Source organism: Pterocles gutturalis, unplaced genomic scaffold (assembly GCF_000699245.1).
Source record: "Pterocles gutturalis isolate BGI_N339 unplaced genomic scaffold, ASM69924v1 scaffold11110, whole genome shotgun sequence".
Classification (NCBI taxonomy): domain Eukaryota; kingdom Metazoa; phylum Chordata; class Aves; order Pterocliformes; family Pteroclidae; genus Pterocles; species Pterocles gutturalis.
Window position 1 is genome coordinate 1 of NW_010140838.1, and position 22969 is coordinate 22969.

Here is a 22969-nt window from a genome sequence, read left to right on the forward strand (position 1 = left end):
AAGTATTCCAAATCCTTGTGAGATGCCAAAACTGCTGCCTGAACCAGGTCCTCCCTCCATCAGAACCCAATGAAGCCCCAAGCCAGCCTGGAAACTGAGGTAGAACCACTGAGTGATCTAGAACGCGCTCTAGAACTTTCAAGCTATCTAGGCTCTTCACATGATCTAGAACGCGATCTAGACCTTTTCAAGTGAGCTAGAACCTGATCTAGAACTTGCTCTAAACCCCGAGGTCACCTAGAACCAACCAACAAGCTAGAAGCATCACTTGGGCTGCCCTGAAACCAAGCAGTCCTGAACTTGTTGATGTGAGCTGAACCCAGCAAATGACCTGAATCAGAACTGACCAGCTGTGACAAGAAGTGAACTAGAACCAATAAGCGAGGTAGAAACATAGTCTAGAACAATAAAAATTATCTAGAACTTCCTCTAGAACATCCAAGCGAGCTGAAACGTGGTCTAGAACCACCTCCCTGCCAAAAAGCCCAACTCCAGAATTCATACCTGCCCCAGCTGCACCAACACCACCCCAGCTCTGCCAACAACTGATTGTAAGGGACTGACCGCCTGTCAGTGGCCCCGATGAGGGAAGGCCTTGAGATGTCTCAAACATCTTGGTTGGAAAAAGGCAACAGGCAATAATCCTGTTCCTTGCTGATACGAAGAAGCCAAGAACGCACCAAAGGCTTTACTCCCCTCACTAACCAAGGACAAACTTTTGCTTAACAAGGTGCCTTTGGTCAACTGGTATTTTCTCTTGGTTAATTCTCAGTTTGAAGGAAATTTCACTGCCCTTAGGACATCTTCATGACAGCTACCTTCTTTCAGGCACCCATGGGAAAAGATGCTTTAATTGAGAAAGATATAAGACAGTTCGATTTATTAGAAGGTCATAAAGCTCTTGAGACATTCCAGCCAAACACTGCAATATATTGGGTCTTCTCAGCCACAGCGTTCACATTTGTGGCATTGGATTGCAGCTCCAGGTCAGACCACAGAGAGGGGCATGGGGGAATAGAGAACAGGAACTTATATTAATGTGAATGATACAAATGTGTCTTAATTTTTAAAGAATGCCCAATATTTCCTCAATTAGGAATTCTTTATAAGTCCTGTGACCTGTTTGGTTTTGTACCTCATATTTGATGGGTAGATAGAAACCTTTTATTTTTCTTGGAACTTCAGACCCTGGTAATATTGTCTATTCCCATAAAAGCAGTTTTCTTCCATGTTTGCCCTCCATTCCATTATAGGCTTTATATATGGAACAATCGGGAAAAATATTCCAGAGAGAAAAATTTCTGTGGTATTGCCTCTACTCAGACACTTTAAAGGAAAAAAAGTCCTGTCTGTCAAACTGTATTTCCTAACTGGAACTTGCAAAGCTTTTTTACTCTTAGGCATCTCAGCTTCGCAAGAATTTGTGTAGGCACCAACATATGCGTATAGGTCATGAACAATTTTCAACACCGCGTTCTTGGGGTTTTTATGCTACAGCATCACTATGTGAGCTCTCTTCATAGAGTACCTTTGGGCACGTTCATGAGAGGTGCGTGTGCTGAGTGACATACTACATATCTGATGCGACAGTCCATGTTAACAGCAAGATTTTTCCAAATGCAGCTGGATTTTTTAATGCTCAGTGGGAAAAGATTTAAAGGCTCTCAAGGTATATTTTGCAACCAAAATCATTGGTCACATTTGAAAGTACGAGTAGCTGCAGTGATGTATAGTTTCTGCTTCCAGACCCTTGATAAGCAGCCTACCCATCTGAGCATTATTTGTGCAGCAAAGAAATGAAATGATGGATTATAATGTAGAAAAGGCTTATAAAAATGAGGAGTTCCTATGTGTCTGTGTGTACTGCTCCCATGCTGTCGACTCTAAAAGAAAGCCTTTTCCCTTTCTTTTCCAAGGTATCATTTTCAAGCTGCCTTCAAGCCATAGCAGCCCTGGACAGTCAGTTCACAGGGCCTTGGCCCTCCCTCCTGTGGTCAACTACACCATCCGAATGAGCAGCAGGATCACACAAACCACCAACAGAATAAGGGAGCGCATCTGGACAGTGGGCCCGCACAACTCCACCTCGCAGAGCCAGATTTACAGCCGGGCGTTTATTTATATCCAGGACAGCATTGAAAGATCCATTATTGAGTTACAGACTGGCAAGAAACCAGAGGAAATAGCTGTTCAAGTCCAGGCCATGCCTTACCCCTGCTACAATAAGGATATGTAAGTTCGTGTGGCTTTTGTCTTTATGCTTTGTGTAAGCTCACCTTGTCTGACTACTACAGTTCACCAGCTGCACTAGTCTCCTTAATACTGTGTTCACATGGCATAGAAATAATTTCATTTTGCCCCTTTTTTTTTCCCAAGGCTCTGAACAAAAGAGGATCATTTGGATGCTAGTATAAATGGTCTATGTTTAGTTTGCCTAATCTTTTGTTTTCAGTGCTCAATATGTACCTGAATTGTCATGGTAACTAGAGATTTTACAGCAGGTAAAATTTGCTGTCCCTGTTTTACTACACATGGTGGAACTGAGACTGGGGTTGGCAGGACTTCGGTTAAATATGCGTGTTGGCTTGTTGTGCAGGTATTTACATGCAGACAATGCCACAGAATTTAGAAAATTTACTAATTGGGCAAAAAAGAGTCCCTATGTTTATGAGCTTTGTTCCTAGAGATTGCTGTCCAGCTGTGGTATTTGTTATTTATTCCAGTCGTTCTAGCTAATGTTCAGTGTCCCGTGAATAGTTCTCAGTGCAGATGCCTCTCAGATGCTCTAAGAAGAGGGAAGATGAAATTGTACCATTCATCTCTGCAATAATGAGGGAGGGCAGAGAAGCTTTTGATGCACTGAGTTGCCAGGGTTAACAGCCTCTTGTACAGAGCAGTGCCGTGTGAACAGTGTTTGGACCAAAATAAGTTTTGAATGGTGAAGCAACTAAAAAAATTTTGGATCATCTTCCTTCCCACTTGTTTTGAGCCAGATCTGCAGCTCATATAAACTGCATCTCTGCCAAATACAATAGAGAGAAGTGAATCTCTTGCAGCTGAGGACCTGCCCCTCTGGCAAGAAAATTTGGTCTGCGTTGGAAAGCTGGCAACATGGTATTTCCTCACAGTTATTACCCTGACCACAGCTGGTGTCCAAACTGTGTGGAAAACACACAGGGAAGGGATTTCACATCCATCAGAAAGCACTGAAGGATGGCTAGCAAATAGTATTAGTAGGTTGGATGGTCACTCTGCCCTGACATGAGGGTTCTCCTTGGACCAAGAGTACAGACTAGACCTAGGAGCGCTTTCTATTGAAACGCCTGCGTGTCTACTGCATGAGCTAAAAGATTATCTGGGAGCTATAGCAGTAGGAGTTATAGCAGACCCATTAACCTCATGTGTCAGCTTGTCACTTGAGAGAGCTGGGGACCTATAAGCTCTTCTCAAGGTAACAGCATGCAAAGTGCCTGCAAGTATGCAGGCAGTAAGTATTCAAGTGTCAACTTCTTGCAGCAAATATGTGGATTATTGCTGTGAGGTAGTTTTGTACAGTGATTAACTGGCTGCTGGAGGCATTTACTACAGAGTTATCTGCTACTTTTCTTGTTCTTGGGCTGCTGAGAAAAATGCTTGCCTTCAAGTTTTCCTCCCCACCCCAGGTTCAGAGGGACATGAGTTTGTTCAATTATTAAAATGTCTGAAAGCCTTGGATTTGAATCCAGTAGAAGTCATCATAAAATGGCTGTTATTGTTATCACATAGTTACCATCCTCTAGCGAAATAGAGGGAATATGTATGCCAGTACACAGAAGGTGTTGGGAAATGCTGAATTTTTAATAGCCTAGAGATCATGCACAAGGTGGTAGTCAGAAAAAACCTGAACAACAAAGAACTAGTAGAGCTACTGAAATGCCTTTTCATTGTTCTTTATAAATACGCCTTCATTTCCATGGAAGCATTTCCTGGAAGAGCTGGTTTATGGGAAATTTTCAGTTTTACAGGTAAAAAAACGTTAAAACAAATATAATTATATTAATTTCTTAATGTTATTGTACATTAAGCTTTTCCCAGGAATAACACTGATTTTTTTTTTAAGCCATGTTTAGATATGAGGGAGGAAAGTGTAAGCCCCGTAGATACAATGACGTGAATCTCCTGCTATAAAAGCTTGCTTTCCATCACAAGAGGAAAAATTTGCTGTTGGCCATTGCTGTCTTTTCTCTGTGCACATTTGGCTCAGGAGGAAGATTTTAACTGAAGTGAGGAGCCAAGAATTATGAAGCCCATGTTGTAAACCTGGATCTGCAATACCTGTCCCATAATAGGACAGACACTCTGAGAGGAAGCAACTATATCCAAACTCCGGCACCAGGAAATATGGCCTGATAACAAAATTTGTCCATTAGCTCTACTGACAGAACTGTGAATTACAAGCTGGCTGCTGTGATGTTCCCAAATGGGAGGCACCCCAGCAGAGAGCTAGGAGATGCCACTCCTGCCGTGGTTCCTGCTTCTGTCAATGGTGCTACTGAGCAAAACTTCCAGAATGCATCTGGAAATACCTCTATGATTTGCAATTTTGCAAAAAATCTGATCCAATGGCAAAATAGCCTTTTTTGTAATTATTAATTATACTCCACATTTTGAAATATAAGCATGTCTTCTCCTGTGCCAAAGTATTATTCTGAAAAATATATTCTGTATAAAGCCTTAATCCCCAGAACATTTTGTCTTCAGCTAAAGCCTGCATTTGCCTTTTATAGGTTCTTAACCAGCGTGACCTACTCTCTTCCATTTGCTCTGATGGCTGCCTGGGTGCTGTTTATAGCTGATTTTGTTAAAACGCTTGTTCAAGAGAAAGATCTGCGGCTTTATGAGGTACGGTGAATCTTTCTGGGGTGTGCAAAATTATAAACAGACTTTCCTTATTAGTGGGTAGTAAATCTCATGTGTAATATTGAACAAAGCAAAAAAACATTAAGGAAAAAAAATATTCGAAGTACCTATTGTTTGACCTGCAGCGTTTGAATTCTGACATTGTAACCAAGCTCAAAACCATAAAAATGCAGGGCATTTGCCATTCAAGCAGTGAGAATATTGCTTTGCAGGTCTGAACACTGGAAACATGGGGACCTCACAAAATTACAAGTTTTCTGAAGATTTAAACCTCTCTAAAAATTGTCATACCTACTGGGGACAAAGGCATGAAAAGTGACTTATTTCCTATCCTTGAAGATATTATACTTAATATTTCAGAAGATGCTACATATTACATCAGCTCCTCTGAAATGAAGTTCTTCATTCAGGTTGCCTATTGGAAAAGAAATGACATTGAGACACTCAGGTTTTCAGTGTTTTCAGTGTGAACGCAGTCAACAGAGATGAGCAGCAAAGAACTTTTGTAAAACTGAGCTTCAGCAAGCAATGAAAGCTCAAGCAGATTTGTTTTTGAACCGAAACCATGGAAACAAATACTGATTCACCAAAAACATTTCCAAGAAAGGGCACTCTGTGAACTGTAGTGAGATTGGAAAAGAGTGAACCCCAGTGGCTAGCTGACAGCCCCTTACTCTAGTTGAGGGAACCCAGTTTCACTGTCTTTAAGAACCAGGGTGTCAGTAATCATTTTAGGTGTGTAATAATTTACAAGATGCCAGCACCTGTAGTTTCTTTTGGATTTAGCAATACAAATGAACAGTTTTATACAAGTCTTGTGGACTTGATCATCAGCTGATACAAATTAATATTGCTTCCTTATAGCCATGGTAATTTAGCTATTACTTGTTGTCTTGGGGGTGTATGAGAAATTTTTTTGTTTCAAAGATGCTTAAGAGTTTTTACACTCAAGCCACTGGGTCAATTACCATTATTTTTAAAAAGAACCAAAATACTTTAGAAAAGTTACTAATCTAAGGCCAGAAGTTGCTTTGGAGCTTGTGGGCTGTGATGTTTCATACCTGGAGATCCTGTCTGTGCTGTTATTTTGCAATAGACTGCTTTGCAAACCTAGGGCATTCCAGACATGTGAGTGTATGGCTTCTCCCTGGTTATCGACATGCTGTATGCCAAAGTATGAAAGAGCATGTTTTGGTTGTATGCCTGTCCAGAAACTGAAAAAAGAAGCAGTTCAATATCAGCAGAAATATCTCTTAATAAAAAGTTGTCATTTGTGATTCTTTTTTTTCGCCTTTCTCTTTGTAGTACATGAAAATGATGGGTGTTAATGTCAGCAGCCATTTCATCGCCTGGTTCATAGAGTGCGCCATCTTCCTTCTAATTACTGTCACCTTCCTCATCATTGTTCTAAAAATGGGTGACATCCTTCCCAAAACAAACACAGCACTCCTGTTTCTGTACCTTATGGACTACAGCCTGTCCATCATAGCTATGAGCTACTTCATCAGTGTTTTCTTCAATAATACCAACATAGCAGCCTTGGTGGGCAGTCTTGTGTACATCCTCACCTTCTTCCCCTTCATCGTGCTGCTTGTCATTGAGAATCATTTGAGCTTCTCTGTGAAGAGCCTTTTGGTAAGTTCTGCTTTTCAATAACAGGGACCATGTGTGTGGAAGCAGACACCTTCAATAAACTTCAGATCTTATTATAGCTTGTGTCACAAATATACATGAGTTGGGTGCCTTTCTAAATACCATCAGTGGGTGTTGACAGGTGTGACAGCATAACAGGAGAGTTGGCTATGGCTTGTGTGAGGAAGACCTGGAATTAGTTGTGTCTGATGACTGAAAGCAATACTTGTGGGATTTTAGTGAGTTCCATCTGCCAGCTGAATCAGAGTAGCTTGAGCTATGTACTTTGTCCTTTTGAATTGTGAAGCAAAAGCACTGTGAAAAATGACTGTTTCAGTAAGGAGTTTAGGTAGCAGGGCTCTGAAAGAGGGCTGGCTCCACTCATCGCTGGTTCTGATCATCCTTTACCTTCATGCATCTCAAATTCCTAGCCATGGAAATAGATGTAAAGCCTTGTTTCTTACCAAGGATAGAAATAGGTAATATTAGGTTCCAGAAGTCAGCCTGTATCTCAGAAGCCTAAAAGCCCTCTATGAGAGATGAAGTTGGGTTCTGGGTATAGGAGCAAAAAGCAGACAGGCTCTAAGAAGACATTACCATCGTCAGAAGTGTTTCTTGTCATACGCCTGGTCCAGTGCTCTTTGTGACTGTTGGGAAAAGAAACCCACTAATTTTTCTGGCTAACAGACCAAGCCAATAAGGTACACTGGTTGACTGACTTGATTTCTCCTTGAGACTAATTCACAATTAGTGTCCTTAAGACTAATTCTTTGCTTTCAATTTTGTTTATTCCACAGAGTCTGTTGTCTCCAACTGCATTCAGTTACGCGAGTCAATACATTGCTCGATACGAGGCACAGGGCATAGGTATGTTTATTGTAAACAAAACTAGGCTTTGAGCTCCCACAGTTGTGACATTTCATTAGCTAATATGGATTCTGTTTGTATTTCTGAATTCCCTTCTGCAGGCCTGCAGTGGGACAACATGTATAAGTCCCCAATGATTGGAGATAACACTTCTTTTGGCTGGATGTGCTGGCTCATTCTGATAGACTCTTTCATTTACTTCATCCTGGGGTGGTATATAAGGAATGTTTTCCCAGGTAAGGATACAAACCATTGAGGCTGGTGCTGTAGTATCTTATTTGGAAAACAATTAATACAACACTGGCTGATTCCATGGTTCAGGCAGTAAAACAGTCTGCACACACAGGATACCTCTGTTTCTAGATCAAAGGGAGCATGACTTTGTGGATATCTGAGAGTATCAATGAAACTGGGACAGAGCAGAGCAAAGGAGAACTAGGGTTTCTCTGCTTATGACGTGGGTAGGTGGGTCTCCTGAAGAAGCTGAAGCCAAGCACATGGGAGGATGTGTTTGTGGTCTGGTGGGTGAAAATGAGAACAGAGTATGTTAACCTGCATTTGTCAGTTGAATCATTTTGTGTTGTTTGACTTATATAATTTGATTTCAAAAAGTAATTCCTGCCTTGGGCAAGAGCCAGTACCTTTGTCTTTTGCTTTTCTCCCCCACCTAATGAAGCAGTCCACTGGCATACGGAAGTCTGCTCAGTGGAAAATGGAAAGTACTCATGCCCTCCAGCTATGAAGTTACTCAGAATAACAAATTAGTGAATGCTTCCTATCGTGTCAATCAGGCAAATTCCCTACCAAGTATCAGCTATAAATGAGTACATCAGCAGGGGAGAGATCTCTGTGGAGTTTATTTTTGCTATTTTGAGTGCACCCCAATAGTGATACTTCCTCAGAAACAGATACCTGAATGAGATTCCTCTACTCTTGCAGGTAGATACGGCATGGCTGCTCCCTGGTATTTCCCGTTGCTTCCGTCTTACTGGGTTGAGTACAACAGTTACCTCCCCTTCTGGAATGAGAAACGAAGAAGCCTTCTCTTCAACAAGCTGATGTTAAGGAAAGAAGCCACCCTCACCAATAAGATATGTATGTGAATGCTAGATGAGGTAGTGATACTAACTTAAGTTTCAGTAAAGCCACATTTGTAAAGGAGAACCATACTCAGAAAGAACATTTCTCTACTGATCCTTATTTTGTAGCACAGGAAAAATTGGCAGCTGTTACTTACGTGGATGGAGATTTTGCTTTTAAATTATACTTCTTCTTCCCATTTGGTGTGGAAATCCACTACTGATTTTCACATGCATGTTTGTTCATGTTGTAGTTGGGCAGTTACCTTAGATGTGTATGTGTCAGTCTACAACGCTCTGTGTAGAAATACACTTTTGTTTGTGCAAGCAAATACTGTTTTCCACTTGGCAGAAGGGATGTGTGCTTCTCTGTTCATTTCTTTAAATATTTAGCCTGTAAAATATTGTGAGATCACACGTAAAAGCTTTCTGATTCTACCTAACTAGAAATAACTCAGTAGTTTTTCTATATGTCCTCTAATTTTCTGTGCTTGCTTAGTATAAATTAAGTTAGGTGCTCCAAAACATGTAAATATGAGACCTTTTCAAAAGTGATTAATGCTTATTGTCAGGAGTTATTAGAAGCTGCAGAAATAAAAAGGAGAAAAACTTGGGAGCTCAAAATGATGCAGATCTTGTGAAATGTTCTCTACATTCCTAGCTGAAAGGCACCTACTTTTGCTGTATTTTGTTTTTAAAAATGCTGCTTATCTCTGAGGTGAAAAAAGTAGCAGAGACCTGCTGCAGTGCAGTAACTGTCCTCTTACTCTTCAAAGGTGCCCCTGCTCCTCACCTGGAACCGGAGCCCACTGATCTCACCTTGGGAGTCTCCCTCCGTGGCTTAACAAAGGTTTATGGATCCAAAGCTGCAGTGGACAACCTCAACCTCAACTTCTATGAAGGGAATATCACTTCCCTGCTGGGACACAATGGAGCTGGGAAAACTACAACTATGTGCGTATCCTTTAAAGCTGCTTTTTTTATATACTGAGGGGCATGATTGGATGAACAAGAGAGCAAGTGGGGCTGTGCAGTCTTGGGAGACTGAATAAAATGTTTTAGGCCAAATCTCTCTTGTAGTTTTGCCTTGCTCATGGATGACCTCAGCAGTCCCTTCATCTATGAGAATTAAAGGTTCTTTTCTGGTTAGGAACATGCTTTTTGATCTGGTAGGATACCTGCAATATGCAGCACAGCAGCTGTTCTAGCATTTTGTTCCATGACACTTTGGTGCCTGGGGTTAGGTTGTTCTGAAAGCCGTGGGTAGCTTATACACACACCAAAGCTGAAGTGATATTAGCAAGAAAGCTTAATAAAGGTATATTTCAGCTGTACAAACTCATGTGTTGGCTGGGCTGGAAAGGGAGTGGGTTAATACATTGGCCTTTCAGTCCTTCCAACCTTGCCATTTATAAATTATTATTTGAGTTGTTAGATAATATCACTAAAACAGACCTGTAGAACTCGATTTCTCCACTGATGTATGTCTGCATCACTCTGAAAGCAACATTAAGCTGATAAATAGAAGTCTCAGAAGAACCAAAAACAATAAGACAGATGTGTGCTTCATCTCAGCTTATTATCAATTAATCTCATATCCTGTTTGCAAAGTGTAGGCAAAGGTGATATACAGAAAAGTATAATAGCATCTTGCAACTTAGCACAGGCTTCAAATCTTGAGTAAGGTCACAAGGTCCTTCTTTCCTTTTTAATGATGGTTAAAAGTCCCAGGAGAGAAAGAAGCTCTGGGAAGGTAAAGGGCAGTCTGAGACACACCTTTTCCCTTTAGTCCCTGCAGGACAGCACCAAAAATGACCTTTAATGTGCACATAGTTATTCTGAGCAGAGGGTGTTTGACTTGGGTCTGCTGGGTATTTCCTGGTAGGTAATTATTTGCTTGAACTAGACGAAAGTGCTGCCCACTGTGAGGTGTCTTGTCTGGAAGTCCTCCCCAATTTCTTGTTAATAAGGGCAGGGAAATCAAGTTTCCATGCTCTGATGTGGTTAGTAGGATGAAGATGTGGTATTCAGTCTCTTTTGTGGTTAGCAATATGAGGCTGCCTGGATACTGCAGACAAACCTCAAAGAATGAAGAGTAACTGCATTATATGAATTCCCAGGGATTAAATTTGAAGTCAAGGGCATTCATGAGTATTGATGTATGGGATATGCAGTGGTCTGACTTAGGGAGGGGAAGGCTGAAGAAGATAAAAGTACACGTGAAAAGTAGCCAGAGTTCAGTTTGTGAGTGTGCCCTCATGTTCCCGCAGAGAGGTAGAAGGATGTCCTTTGATGTTAATTGGCCACCACTCTGCCAAAGCACGGACAGGCAGCAGAAGCAGCAGTGGTCAGTGGTCTCTGGCTGGAAGAGGTGTGGTAGTGATGTTAGGAAACTTTGAAAGTGATGATGTATACAGGACCATGTGAAAAAAATTACCTATGGCTTTCTCCTTTTTCTAACTTCTTTTTCTATTTACTTTTCTATTTCAGATCTATTTTGACTGGGTTGTTCCCTACATCATCAGGTACTATTTTTGTGTATGGCAAAGACATCAGGACTGACCAGGAAGTTATCAGGAAGAACATGGGTGTGTGTATGCAGCACAATGTGCTTTTTAACTACCTCACCACAAAGGAACACCTGCTGCTCTATGGGTACATCAAAGTCCCTCACTGGAGTAAACAGGAGCTCTACCAAGAAGTGAAGAGGTATAAAAATAGCAGGGTTGGAGAAAGGAGACAGGGCTGTCAAAATTATTGTGTGGTAGTGCCATTGCCACTGCAAAGCTCAAATGAATGGTTCTGAGGACTGTTGCAGACCCTGCGTAGAGTTCAAATAGCGCCTTGTTCTGACTACAGGTTGAGTGTCGATATCTGTGTCTGTAAGAAAATAATGTCTCTTCTCCAGGGGCTTTACAAACTTCTGGGGCAATTCTTTAGAGATGATTTTATAGGCCTAAGGGTCTAGTCCTTTCTGCTTTACAGTTTTCCCCAGAAAGAAATTTAATCAACCAGTCAGAAAGATGATGTCAGCTTTATTGGTTCTGCAGAGAAGTGAAGCAGCCAGAACATCCCAGGGAGTTTGGATCTTGGTGTTCTCAGTTGATGAGGTTGAGCCTTTAACCTTGACTTGTCAGATGGAAACTTTAAAAACATCCTAAAAATTTTTTTAAATTAAAATCCCAGTGACTGAGCTACAGGATGAATCATCTCCCTGCACTGTGACCATTCAGTAGAGCAGTCCATACTTGAGCAGTTTTTCATTTGCAGTTATGTTTTTTTTGGGGTTTTCAGATTCCCTGCTTTTAAAAGATGCCTGAAGGACAACTTTTGGTGTTGTTTTTTTCTTTGTTTTCAAGGACTTTGAAGGAGACTGGACTGTACAGCCATCGTCACAAACTAGCTGGCTCCCTGTCCGGGGGGATGAAGAGGAAGTTATCTATAGCTATTGCTCTCCTAGGTGGATCAAGGGTGGTGATACTAGATGAACCAACCACAGGGGTGGATCCATGTTCTCGGAGAAGTATTTGGGAAATTATCTCCAAGAATAAAAAAGGTACCGTGATGAGACGAGATACTACCCCGTGGCAAAGGTGATTTGTGTCACTTTTGCAAATATGGTATCAGTGGCTTTGAACTGTGGGTTTTGGAGACCACAGAGAACGAATTGTGGGAGCCTGGGGTTTTGCAGGCCCTCTGGGTGCATCCTGGTTGGTTTCTGTAAATTCACAGTGACATTTGAAAAATAATTATATCATCATACACAATTTACAATACAGTAACTTTCAGCTTCTCTCTAATGTTGCCTTTCATCCAGTTTCACTAATAATTACAAAAAACCACAGTCAATTTTCACCTGATACTGTGTTCCCTCATTCAGCATAGCTTTCACCTGTCTCATGTAAGCATGTGTTTTTGTTCTGTGGTGGCTGACATCAGTTTTGTGCTTTCCAGGCAGAACCATAATTCTCTCAACACATCACTTAGATGAAGCAGAAGTTCTGAGTGACCGAATCGCCTTCCTAGAGCATGGAGGACTCAAATGTTGTGGTTCGCCATTCTACCTCAAGGAAACCTTTGGTGACGGATACCACCTGACACTCACAAAAAAGAAGGTTTGTGTCTGAGTTGATCGTAAATTTTCAGCATCTTTGTTGGGAAACTGAGTCAGTTGTATGACAGGAAGGAGGCAAGTCATAGCACCCCACAGAAATTAAGTATGCTGCAGAAGGTCCATTTCAGTCTTAGATGTCTTCAGTAGAATGGTTGTTCCAGTATGATTTCACTTTCATGGAATAACTTCTTTATGTGAGCACTTTATGCCTGTGGGGTGTGTTTTGGGCTGAAACCATTGGTTTTGGACACACAGATTCAAGAACATGCTGGACTGTTTCCTTGGATTGCCAAGTAACATCATTTTTTCATGTGCCCCAACCATTGAGATACCAAGGTTACAGTGCACTCTGCTCTCTGGCTAGCTCTGCCTGTCCCATGCTGGAATTTACATGCTTTTTTTTGTAAATAAGTTTCCTTCATAAAGACAGCCTGTGTGGAGAGTTCCCCAAAACAGAGGAGTTGGCTTCAGCCCCTCTGCACAAAGCCTTGCATCTCTAATAGACAAGACAGAGGTCTGAACTTGAGCCTCCCGTATCCCAGGTGCATGATGCAGTCCTTTTTGTCCTCCTTTCCCTGCTGGGCCTTTGCTCCCTTTCATGTCCTGTGAACATGGTCACTGCAGCAGGCGCTGCGGGGGGCAGAGGCAGAGACAAACCTGGTTGCGAGCCTGTGTGGAGCTGAGCTACAGCTCTCAGCAGCTTCATCTCTGAGGGGGGCCATCAAGGCTTGTTCAGGGATGCAGGTGCTTATGGCTATATTGGCAGGAGCTGAGTGACAGATTCAAGGACCATAGCGGTACCAAAGAACTATTGAGGATCTGGATGTGAGCATGCTGCTTCTCAGTGAGAGATGCTAAGGGAGTGCGTGTCCCCCATGTCCCTCAAAGCAGAGAGAGTTTTCCAGCCAGGCCACCAGACCAGCCTCTGTGGCTCTCGGAAAACAGGAATGTCAGTGCTCTGCTTTGTTGAAAAAGAACAAGATCTCCTTGAGGGTTAAAGGCAAGGCCGGGTGCAGAGTGTGAATTCTGGAGTTCAGACAAATTAGATGGGGAGAGTCCATCAATAGTATCTGGCCTGAAGCAAAACATTCTGCTTGCAAGGAGGGGGGAACTCTCCTCTTGATAGCATTTATTACAGTGCTGTTGGTAGCCCCAGCACACAGAATAATGTGCAGATACCAAAAGAGATCAGCCCCTCTTCCAAATTGCTGGCGGTATAGATCGAGAAAATGAAAAAAGACCCATATGCAACCCCTGTTTTTCATGGAAAAAGAGTGTATTTGTGCTGGCAGCAGAGTTCAGGTATTAGCTCTCTTGTGGCTGGGCTTTTTCTCTGTTATACTACAAACCCACTAGCTAGTGCAAAGTGGTTGATTCAGCCCAATCCCAGTGTCCCTGTAGTCAAAGGGAGACCAACAAGGTCTTGGATGGACCAAGGCAGGCACAGTGCCACACCTTCTCTTCAAGGGCCAGAAAACCACTTTCATCTCCTTTTAGTATTTAACTAAAATGTTGCATGCCTGGACTGAGATCACCTACTAATTATTCTACTAGGACAGAATTTGGGCTAACCTGCAGTAGGAAGTTTGACCTTGCAGCCCTCGGTGACCACAGAGTATTTTCCTTCTTTTTCAGAATATGATAGAGGAGTGTGACACCACAGCAGTGACCTCCTTCATCCAGTCCCACCTCCCAGAGGCTTATCTCAAGGAGGATATTGGTGGAGAGCTCGTGTATGTGCTTCCACCCTTCAAATCCACTGTCTCAGGGGCCTACCAGGCACTTCTCAGAGCCCTCGATACCAGTTTGAGTGATCTCCACCTTGGTTGCTATGGGATTTCAAACACAACTGTGGAAGAGGTATGAGCTTAGGATCCACCTGATTTAATGAAATGTTATGGAGATTACCTTCACAGCACTGTGTGGTTCTGGGCTAGATGGTGAGAGCTGCAGGCAGGACAAGAAGTGGTTTGGTTGTTCACTGTGTTACACTTAGGAACATGTGAGTGTGTAGATGAATTAATGAATCTATACATATACTAATGCACAGAGTGTACCACTGTCTCACCTTGCTAACAGCTTTTTGGTATTCTACCCAGCAAATGAGATGCTGGGGTTACACTAAGGAGAGAGGGCAATGATGTGTTACTCTTTGAACTATTTTCCGGGTCTCCACCAATCTGGATTGTGCAATCAGCAGGGAGGAAATGATAAACTTCAGCGTGGATGCTGTATTATGCAAGTAAGTCACCTGGTGCATCTCAGAGTAACACAAGCAGCTTTCTGTCCGTGGGAAATGTCAAATAAACACAAACATTTAGTTGAATCAGAAACAAAAAGTAACTTTAAATGATGAGCAGCGATGACTTTTGTCTTTTAGAAAGGAAGGAGGGAGATTGTTACCTTTCTGCTCAGAAATTCTTCCTTGCTTTTAAGGTGTTTTCCTAAGGCATCAAGAATGAGTTATATAGCATGTACCAACGTGCAGCTTGGGTGCCTTTTGTGTGTATACAGCTGCTCCCTCAGCGTGCTCCCACAGTGCAAACCCCACGAATGTGCACAGTCCCAGCACGGAGGCAGCTGTGATTGTCAGAGGCTAAAGGGGAAAATATCACAGGGAAACAGCCCTCCTTGTTTCTTCACTGGTGCCATGCAGGGAGAGCTGCCTGTGCATTGCTCACTGTGCGGCTGTGGAGGGAGTTGAGTTACATGTAGTCATGTAGCAGGTGGTATTAGGACAAGGTAAGTTGGGGGGGCAGCTGCAAAGGTTTAAGTTTCCACTGCTGCATCAGGAGAGAGACAGGAGGTGACAAGGAGCTGGACAACAGCAATTTTGTACTGAAAAAAAAAATTTAATTTATCTCGCAGAGCACAAAGGGAACAGAAAGAGGATTGCAATTCACAATTGCTGCACCAACTACAGCTACAAATTAGCAGAGTGGATTCTGATTGTTTTGGTAAATTGAGTCATTTGGGCCAATTTTCCTTCATATTTTTTTGCTCCATAGGTGTTTCTCAATCTGACAAAAGAACTAGGGAAGTACCAGCCAGAAGATGCTGAACTGCCCCAAGAGCTGCCTGGAGCTGGTGGTCAAATTGGCAGTGATGAAATGTCTGTGAGCACAGATACCTTCACAGAAAGAGACGGTACTGAATTACCTCCAGTTTTTATTCCAGATCTGTCGCGGATGCAAACAATGACAGATAGACTGATTTCTTTGTTGAAAGCCTCTTCATTTGTTGAAAACCACATTTCACCCAACCAGGAATCTCAAAACCAATAAATCACCAGAAGTACAGCACTCAACAGTTGTTTAGATCCACTAGTTTGGAATAGTCTGAATCACAGAATAAATTACAGAGGGGTTTTGTTTGCATCCGCCTTCCTTTAAATTGATCCAGGTTTAATCTAATCAAATACAGTGTGTGGGTGAAAGAGCAAGCATATACCTCTGAAAGTAATTGCTGTAATTGATGTAGAGGATTATTTCTACATAACTGGTGGAATTGGAGAGAAACTTTGTGGAAAACCATTAGCTTGTTGCAAAAGCAGCACCACTCTGAGCTGGGTCCTCCTCACTCCTTTTTGCTGTGTCCCGGCTATTACAGTATGGCCAACAGCTCAAAGGGCCAAACAGTGGGATAAATTCACATTCAAAAAAGAATCAAGCTATACCAGTATATCCCTGAGGGTTCAAGAGCTGCAAGAGGTGGCATGACCCAAAAAATGAGCAAATACCTGGCTGAACAACGTTTCTCACATAGTAGAAACTTTTTTTTAACTTATGAATATATCATTTATACTTAGGGAAGCAGATAAGGGACAACACAGAGGTATTTTCATACTCACTTCTCAAAGCTGACCTGCACTGTAAATGTTACTGTAGACAGTAACTCATATGCGTAGAGAAGTGTTTTGTGTCACCACTAATGAGAGCACTGAAAAAGATTTGCTTCATGTTGTGTTAGATAAGTTAATATTTCATAAAGGGAAATAGGTTGCACGGGGTTTGCTTCTGCTTTTAGTATGCCACAACCCTGTCCATGCAAATGATCAATTGCTTTATATGTCTTGGTTTTTTGTTTCAGTATGAATTCTCCTATTGATGTGTCTGAGGACCTGTTTTCTAAATTATGAAAATTTTCAGTTTGCAAATAGAAAAGAATAGTACCTTTCCCCCTGTAAGTTGCAGCTGGGTAGATAGGATGTGGATAACTTGTTGCATCTGGAAGCCTGTGTTTCTCTTGCAAGATCTCACAATGAATTCACTGCATGTACACATTTGAAATTAAACACAAAATAATGGTGTTACATGAGCTTATGACTCAAGAGCCAAAATCTGAATCCTGCCCAAGCCTGACCCTTGCATATGTTCCAACTTAGTAGTTTTGGTTTGCCATTTGTAAAGGAGTGCAGGAAGCTAAGTATACTCACAGGGTACTATAATCATCAGTTCCTTGCATTTCACAGATACTGATCCATGACAAAACGCATTCTTCTTTTGTACCCAGATCAGCTCCTGATTAGATCAAAAAGCCTGCAGGGTTTGCCATTGCTGCTTAAGAAGACAACAGCTTTGTTCATTAAGAGGTTCCACCATACCCGGCGGGATGTCAGAGGCTTCATTGCTCAGGTCATCCTCCCGGTCCTCTTTGTGATGGCCGCAATGGGACTTGGGACGCTGAGAACTAAGGAGACCGAATATCCCGAACTGATTCTTTCTCCCTCTCTGTACGGCACATCTGACCAGGCAGACTTCTTTGGGTGCGTGGTGTTCTTTGTGATCCTTAAACCCATTTGTTTATAAAGAGCCATTTTTACCATCAGGATTATTTCTAAGCACACCCAGTGGAAAAGTGTTAGGCAGACAACATGTAGAAATTCTGTTCCTAAGGGATCTCTGAGGTAGATGGCTTGGCTCAGACCCGCAATCAGAACGCTTTAGAAAAACAACCTCTCAGCTGGAACTTACTGTAAAATACATGAGGAATATTCTTTGTGTTTCCCATTGGAGTCCTCCAGCCCTGTGACAGCCATACTGTCCCACAGAGATTTTCTTACATATGTGCTCCTCCTCCGATATGAAATTGAGGTCCCCACATCAGTCGTCTCCAACACTGCAACTCTGGAATCAAATTCTATCCATGTTGTGAAGTGTCCGCATCACCCTCCTCTCTGTCAGTACAGGACATGCTTTCCTGCCCAGGCCCCGCTAGTCCAAGGCGCACAGTCAATTTGAAGGGCGTGCTTTTTTTCAGTGTGATTAAGATGCCACCACTGAATTATTTCATTCTGCTTAAAAATCCTATTACCAAAATGATTATAATTTGTGTAATTCTGACTTCATGATGTGAACTGCTGTCTTTCTCCAGTGGTTCTCAGCTTTAAGTCAGAAATATAAAATTTAGCTCTAAAGCAAGCATGTCTGCTCTTAGGTGTTCTTTCCCAGGACTGCTCATGCCTTTCCACTTCGGTCCTGCTAGATGGGGCGATGAGCCAGAACTGCATGTCTGAGTCCTCTGTTCCTAATGTTCTCTGCTTCTCCTGATGGATCATTGCTAGAGAGCTGGGTCAGAAGCAAGCAGCATCTTCCTGAATGACCCAAAACCAAATGGACATCACAGATGAGAAAGCTGATTGAGACAAGACTGGAAGTAGTGCTTGAAACTTGCAGTAGATGCCCTTTCCTTGGAGACAGTCTTGATTGTCCAAAAGTTCAGCAGTATCTTGCTTAGATCTAGAGGCAGCAAATCACTGGAATAGTTGTGCAGCTCTAAGCGATGAGCAGTCCTTTTAAACCTGTGTGACTGTCCTCATGTACTGCAGGTACTTAAGTGATTTGCAGGGCTAGCACCACAAATAATTATTTATTTAACACATTAAATAAATCCTGTTTCATTTAGACAGTTTCCCTCTGCTCGGTTAGTGGAAGTACCTTGAACATTTTCCTGTTTTCTTTTTTCTTTGTTGAATCTTAGGAATTTTAATGAATCCACAGATGCTTTAGTAGCTTCAATGCTTGCTTTCCCTGGAACGGATAACACATGCATGAATGAAAGCAATTCGTAAGTAGTTCTTGGTTTTCTTCCATTTAAATTCCAAATCTGCAAGAGGATTGACATAACACTATTAGCCATTAGACCTTAATAACCATCTTTGATCATCTGCAGAATTTTCATACATTGGTGCCACATGTAGAGAAAAAAAAAATATCTCCTGCCCCTCTTCAGATTGACTTGCAGGCTCTTTCAGCTCATTAGGAGATGTCTTAACTGGCCTTTTGCAGGCAGGTGCAAGCTTGCACTGGTCATAGGCTTGAGCTGGCAGGATTCAAGCCAGTTCTGAGCAGGGAGCTGTGTAGTCGTGATCGGTGTGAACCAGACCTCAGCTCGGCCGAGAGCCTACGTGGCTCTCACGCGACTTGGAGCAAAGGCTTGTGTCTGCCAGCACAGAACTGTAGATATTCTTGAAGACAGGAAACTATACTGTGCTTTAAGGTCGAGACTGGACTTCCACACAGTCCCAGGACCTTGACACTGGTGTTTTTTGCTTGCCTCAAGAAGCATTCGCAACCACAAGTGAACTCCTTTATTACTGTGAGTAGTAAGGAAGCAGCTTTGGTGGTGGCAAGATGCCAGGACAAGAGCAAGCTATTCTTGTATCTGGGAAGCAGTCCTTGCCTCTCCAGTAATCCCAGTTATAGCACTGACCTCACCCAGAAAGTTCTCAGCATAGCTTTTGTTACCTGTATCTAAAAGCTGTGCCATGAGGGCTGGTTTGTTTTGGGCTCTGCAGATGAATTTTCAAGGAAGTGGTAGTAAAATCCTGGGCAGACTTGCATGCTCATGTGTGCCACATATCTGCAGGCAAATATTTATACAGAGTATATACAGTGACTGCCTAGTCAGTACAGTCCATCGCAGGGCTCCCCAGTTATTGCAGTGACAATAAGCCCTTATTTCTGCACTGTAAGATGATTTGGGCCTCCTTACACTGTCTGCTGTGGGAATGAAGTGGTGTCTGGATTCCTTCTAATCAGCTGAACAAATCCAGGCACAGAGAGCAGTGGTGAGGGCTCTCTGCTGAGAGGCACTGAAGGCAGCGGGAGGATGGGTATTCCCTGAAGCACCCAGAGCTGACAAGAAGGTTTGCTTTTCTGCTGAAGCTACTCACTGCCATCCTTGCTGTCATTAAACATGACAGCAATTAGCATCATTTGCACACCTGCGCATAGAGAACCTCAGAGGAAAATGTGTTCATTTTCAGGCAGTGTTTAAAGGAGGACATGCTTGGCCAGTGGACTATCAGTGGAGACCAGAGAACTAAGTATTCTGCCTGCAACTGCACAGATGGCATCCAGGTAATTTGAATAAATCGAAAAGTGAGGGGGCTTGGGTGGACATTTGGGGACCTCATAGGTTGGGTGTGGTCTTGTGGGCAGCCATGACACGAAAGGGAACTCAGTGTTCAAATGCCTCCTGTCTTTTTTGGCCTTGTTGATTTTGTACACTGGATAACCACTGTCTGCACCAGTTTAGGGACAGGAAAGGAAACATCATCCTCAGAAGATTCACATGCTAATATATCTGCCTTGCTCCCTGTGGTGGGAAAAGGTTTAACAATATTTTTGAATGTTGTATGATTGTCCCATTTAGCGCAGGTGAACATGTATTCAAGAGGAAAATTGCTTTTTGTACAAGTACTGTCATTATATGAAAGCACAGCTATTATTGCTGTTTGCTCTTCAGAATTTAACTTTATGCAGAGTCTAGATCCAGCTGATTTTACTCTACTCTGTATTGTAAATAGTGATGATTAAGAATATTAGTTATTTGCATTACAGTGGTACATACAGAACCAGATATGGGCAGTGCTGGGCTTAGTGTCTTTATGTGCACATGGGGAAAAGGCAGATTCTGCCCCAAAGATGTTACAGTTTTACAGTCCAGTTTGAAGTCGAGCATTCCTCCTTCCTGTGCTGTTCACCTGTCTTCACCTTTTTTCCAGTAGGAAATCTGACTTACGGTGCAGCGTGATGCCATTTGTAAGATAAAGCATGTACTTAGTTGAATGTTCCTAGTCATTCCTTAAAATGCAGCTATTTTATGCAGTTTTCTGGACAAACACTTAACTTCACATCATTGAAAGTATTGGCATCATTTCTCTCGTAAGTCAGGATAATGTTCAAAGACAATTCTCACCTCTAGCAGGTACAGGCAGGTGTTCCTCAGCATGAAGGAAGCTATTTTGTGTGTTCTGATGCAAAGTTATTAACAGATACACAATGTGGGAGGCCAGGGTTTTTGTTATGGATGAGCTGAAAGGAGCAGCCAGCATGCTGTCTGGTAGGACACTTCAACCTTATGAAACAGTCGATGTGACTTTGACCCTCAGCATTTTAAATTCTATATTAAGGACTAGTCCAAGGTTTCTCTGAAGCTCAGGAAAATATTCCCAATGACTGACAGTAAAGCGAAAATGCAGAGCATAGCTGCTGTGAAATGCAAGATGAGAGTTTGAGGCCAGCAGAGTTTTCTGCTCTGTGAGTTGTTTTGCCCTCTGCAGTTGTCTGTGCAGTCACTCTGATGCTCTGCTAAGTAGGATCAGCCTTAATTCAGCAAAAATCTTCCTGCATGGCATGAAGCACATTTCAAGGTCTCACTGAACTGAAGTGTAGATTTAAGCAAAGGTTGTTTTTAAGCACCTCACTAAGTATGTTCAAGACAGCACGGAGGAATGTATGCCACGTGTCTTTGCACCCTGATTTGCATACCATCAGCTTCTGTAGGAATCAGTCCCAGGTCTGCTCTCAATCTTGTCCTGATATGCTAGTTTTTAGTTAAAACACAGGCACTAACATTTTTGTTCATTTGTTTCTGCTTAGACATGTCCACAGACGAACTACACCCCCCCTCACCGAAGGACCTTCTCCACGCGGACAATTTATAACCTTACAGGACAAAACGTGGAGACCTACATTCTGGCAACTACCAAAGACTTCCTGCAAAAACGGTACAGCATGAATCTCCAATCCTTCTCCTCTGAACTGTACTGGGAACAGCCTCTTATCCATATCATATCCACTGTGCCTGGAGAGGTGACAGGACAGTAGGGGCTTAGAAGGGCCTCTCTGCTGATGGTCTCTGTGAATCTGGTGAAAGGAGGTAAAATGTCCTGCAATCACAGAGCTGAAGATAAAGGTTTGTGCAACGCTCTGCTTGATCATAGCAGAGATAGCCTAGGGATAACTGTCTATCACCTGATAGGCTGATGGCTGGATCTGCAGACAAGCCTTTTGTCTGACTCAGAAATGCTTAAAAAGAGGAAAATCTGATACAGCCTGTCATGAAGTAAACCACAGGGAGAGACCTTCCTCCAAGTTTGATTCTCTGAAGCGCCTCAGTGCGTGCTTCACTTAAACAAGTACATCTGTTCCAGTGCAATTAGAGGCTGAACATTTTCTTGCACCATGGGGCTGTTAGAGCTATTAGTGTGTCTGGACTCAGCAACACATCGTAGTTTGTCTTGAGGCAAAAATAGCTGGCCATTAAGGTTGTCAAGGAATATGTTCATCTGCCATTGATTTAAATTGAGCTGCTTGTCTTCTGAGTAAGAAGCAGTCATCTTATTCTGATGTGGTAGGCAAGCGGGTTAGGAGTCTACACGGCTCCAAAATGTTTCTCAAAATGTTTCTCAAACTGTTCTCAGCACAGTGCTGCCAAGTTTCTGTTTCTCTTTTTTCCCAAAATAAGGGCTCCTGCAGCAGTGTTGGCTTGGCCGCACACTGAGTACTGGGATAAGTTCTTTTAAGTCGAGCTAGAATTAACTGGGGTGACAGTGGCATGCTAACACACACCAAGCAGAAGTATTAAAGCTTTTGATTGAGGGTAGCAATGCATTTCCCTCTGGTTTTCACTCAGGTATGGTGGCTGGAGCTTCGGGCTGCCTTTGACAAGAGATCTCCAATTCGATATCAGGCCAGTGCCCCCCAACAGAACATTGACTAAGGTAACTAACCTCCATCTGCTCATCCTAGCATGGGAAGTGTGGGACCCTGGAGAAGTGATGTCAAGTTCAGGGATATTTCAGAAAATAAAGCAAAACCCTGTGAAATCTGCAGCTTGGCATGGGAGAGATGACTTGCAGTTCACTTCCTTTTCTGTCCCCATTCTTCTTTATTGGTCTGACTTCTGTTGCTAGCAGGAGACAATTTTTCTGCGGTCATAATTTTATTATACAGAGGCGAAAAGATCAATTAGTAGCACCTTTATCTCATGAGAGAATGTATGTACGTTAACTAGGGCTGGCAGTGCATTCCGATATACCCATTTCACTGTTTCTGCTCAGTGAAAATGCTGTAATGCATCAGCATTAAAA

General features: G+C 42.5%; 1 protein-coding gene across 1 annotated transcript in view; it reads left to right on the plus strand.

The window, feature by feature from the left end:
- Positions 1 to 1096: 1096 nt before the first annotated feature.
- ABCA12 (ATP-binding cassette, sub-family A (ABC1), member 12) overlaps positions 1097 to 22969 on the plus strand; it is a gene marked incomplete at its 5' end in the record, with an annotated part of 39702 nt that continues 17829 nt past the window's right edge. The window contains 18 exons of the mRNA XM_010083826.1: positions 1097 to 1126; positions 1917 to 2232; positions 4767 to 4881; positions 6205 to 6534; positions 7329 to 7398; positions 7500 to 7634; positions 8338 to 8493; positions 9254 to 9431; positions 10968 to 11186; positions 11837 to 12033; positions 12432 to 12592; positions 14227 to 14451; positions 15600 to 15738; positions 17104 to 17356; positions 18571 to 18657; positions 19859 to 19952; positions 21477 to 21604; positions 22513 to 22600. Of these exons, the coding sequence (XP_010082128.1) occupies positions 1097 to 1126; positions 1917 to 2232; positions 4767 to 4881; positions 6205 to 6534; positions 7329 to 7398; positions 7500 to 7634; positions 8338 to 8493; positions 9254 to 9431; positions 10968 to 11186; positions 11837 to 12033; positions 12432 to 12592; positions 14227 to 14451; positions 15600 to 15738; positions 17104 to 17356; positions 18571 to 18657; positions 19859 to 19952; positions 21477 to 21604; positions 22513 to 22600 (2921 nt within the window). The remainder of the gene's footprint in view (positions 1127 to 1916; positions 2233 to 4766; positions 4882 to 6204; positions 6535 to 7328; positions 7399 to 7499; positions 7635 to 8337; positions 8494 to 9253; positions 9432 to 10967; positions 11187 to 11836; positions 12034 to 12431; positions 12593 to 14226; positions 14452 to 15599; positions 15739 to 17103; positions 17357 to 18570; positions 18658 to 19858; positions 19953 to 21476; positions 21605 to 22512; positions 22601 to 22969) is intronic.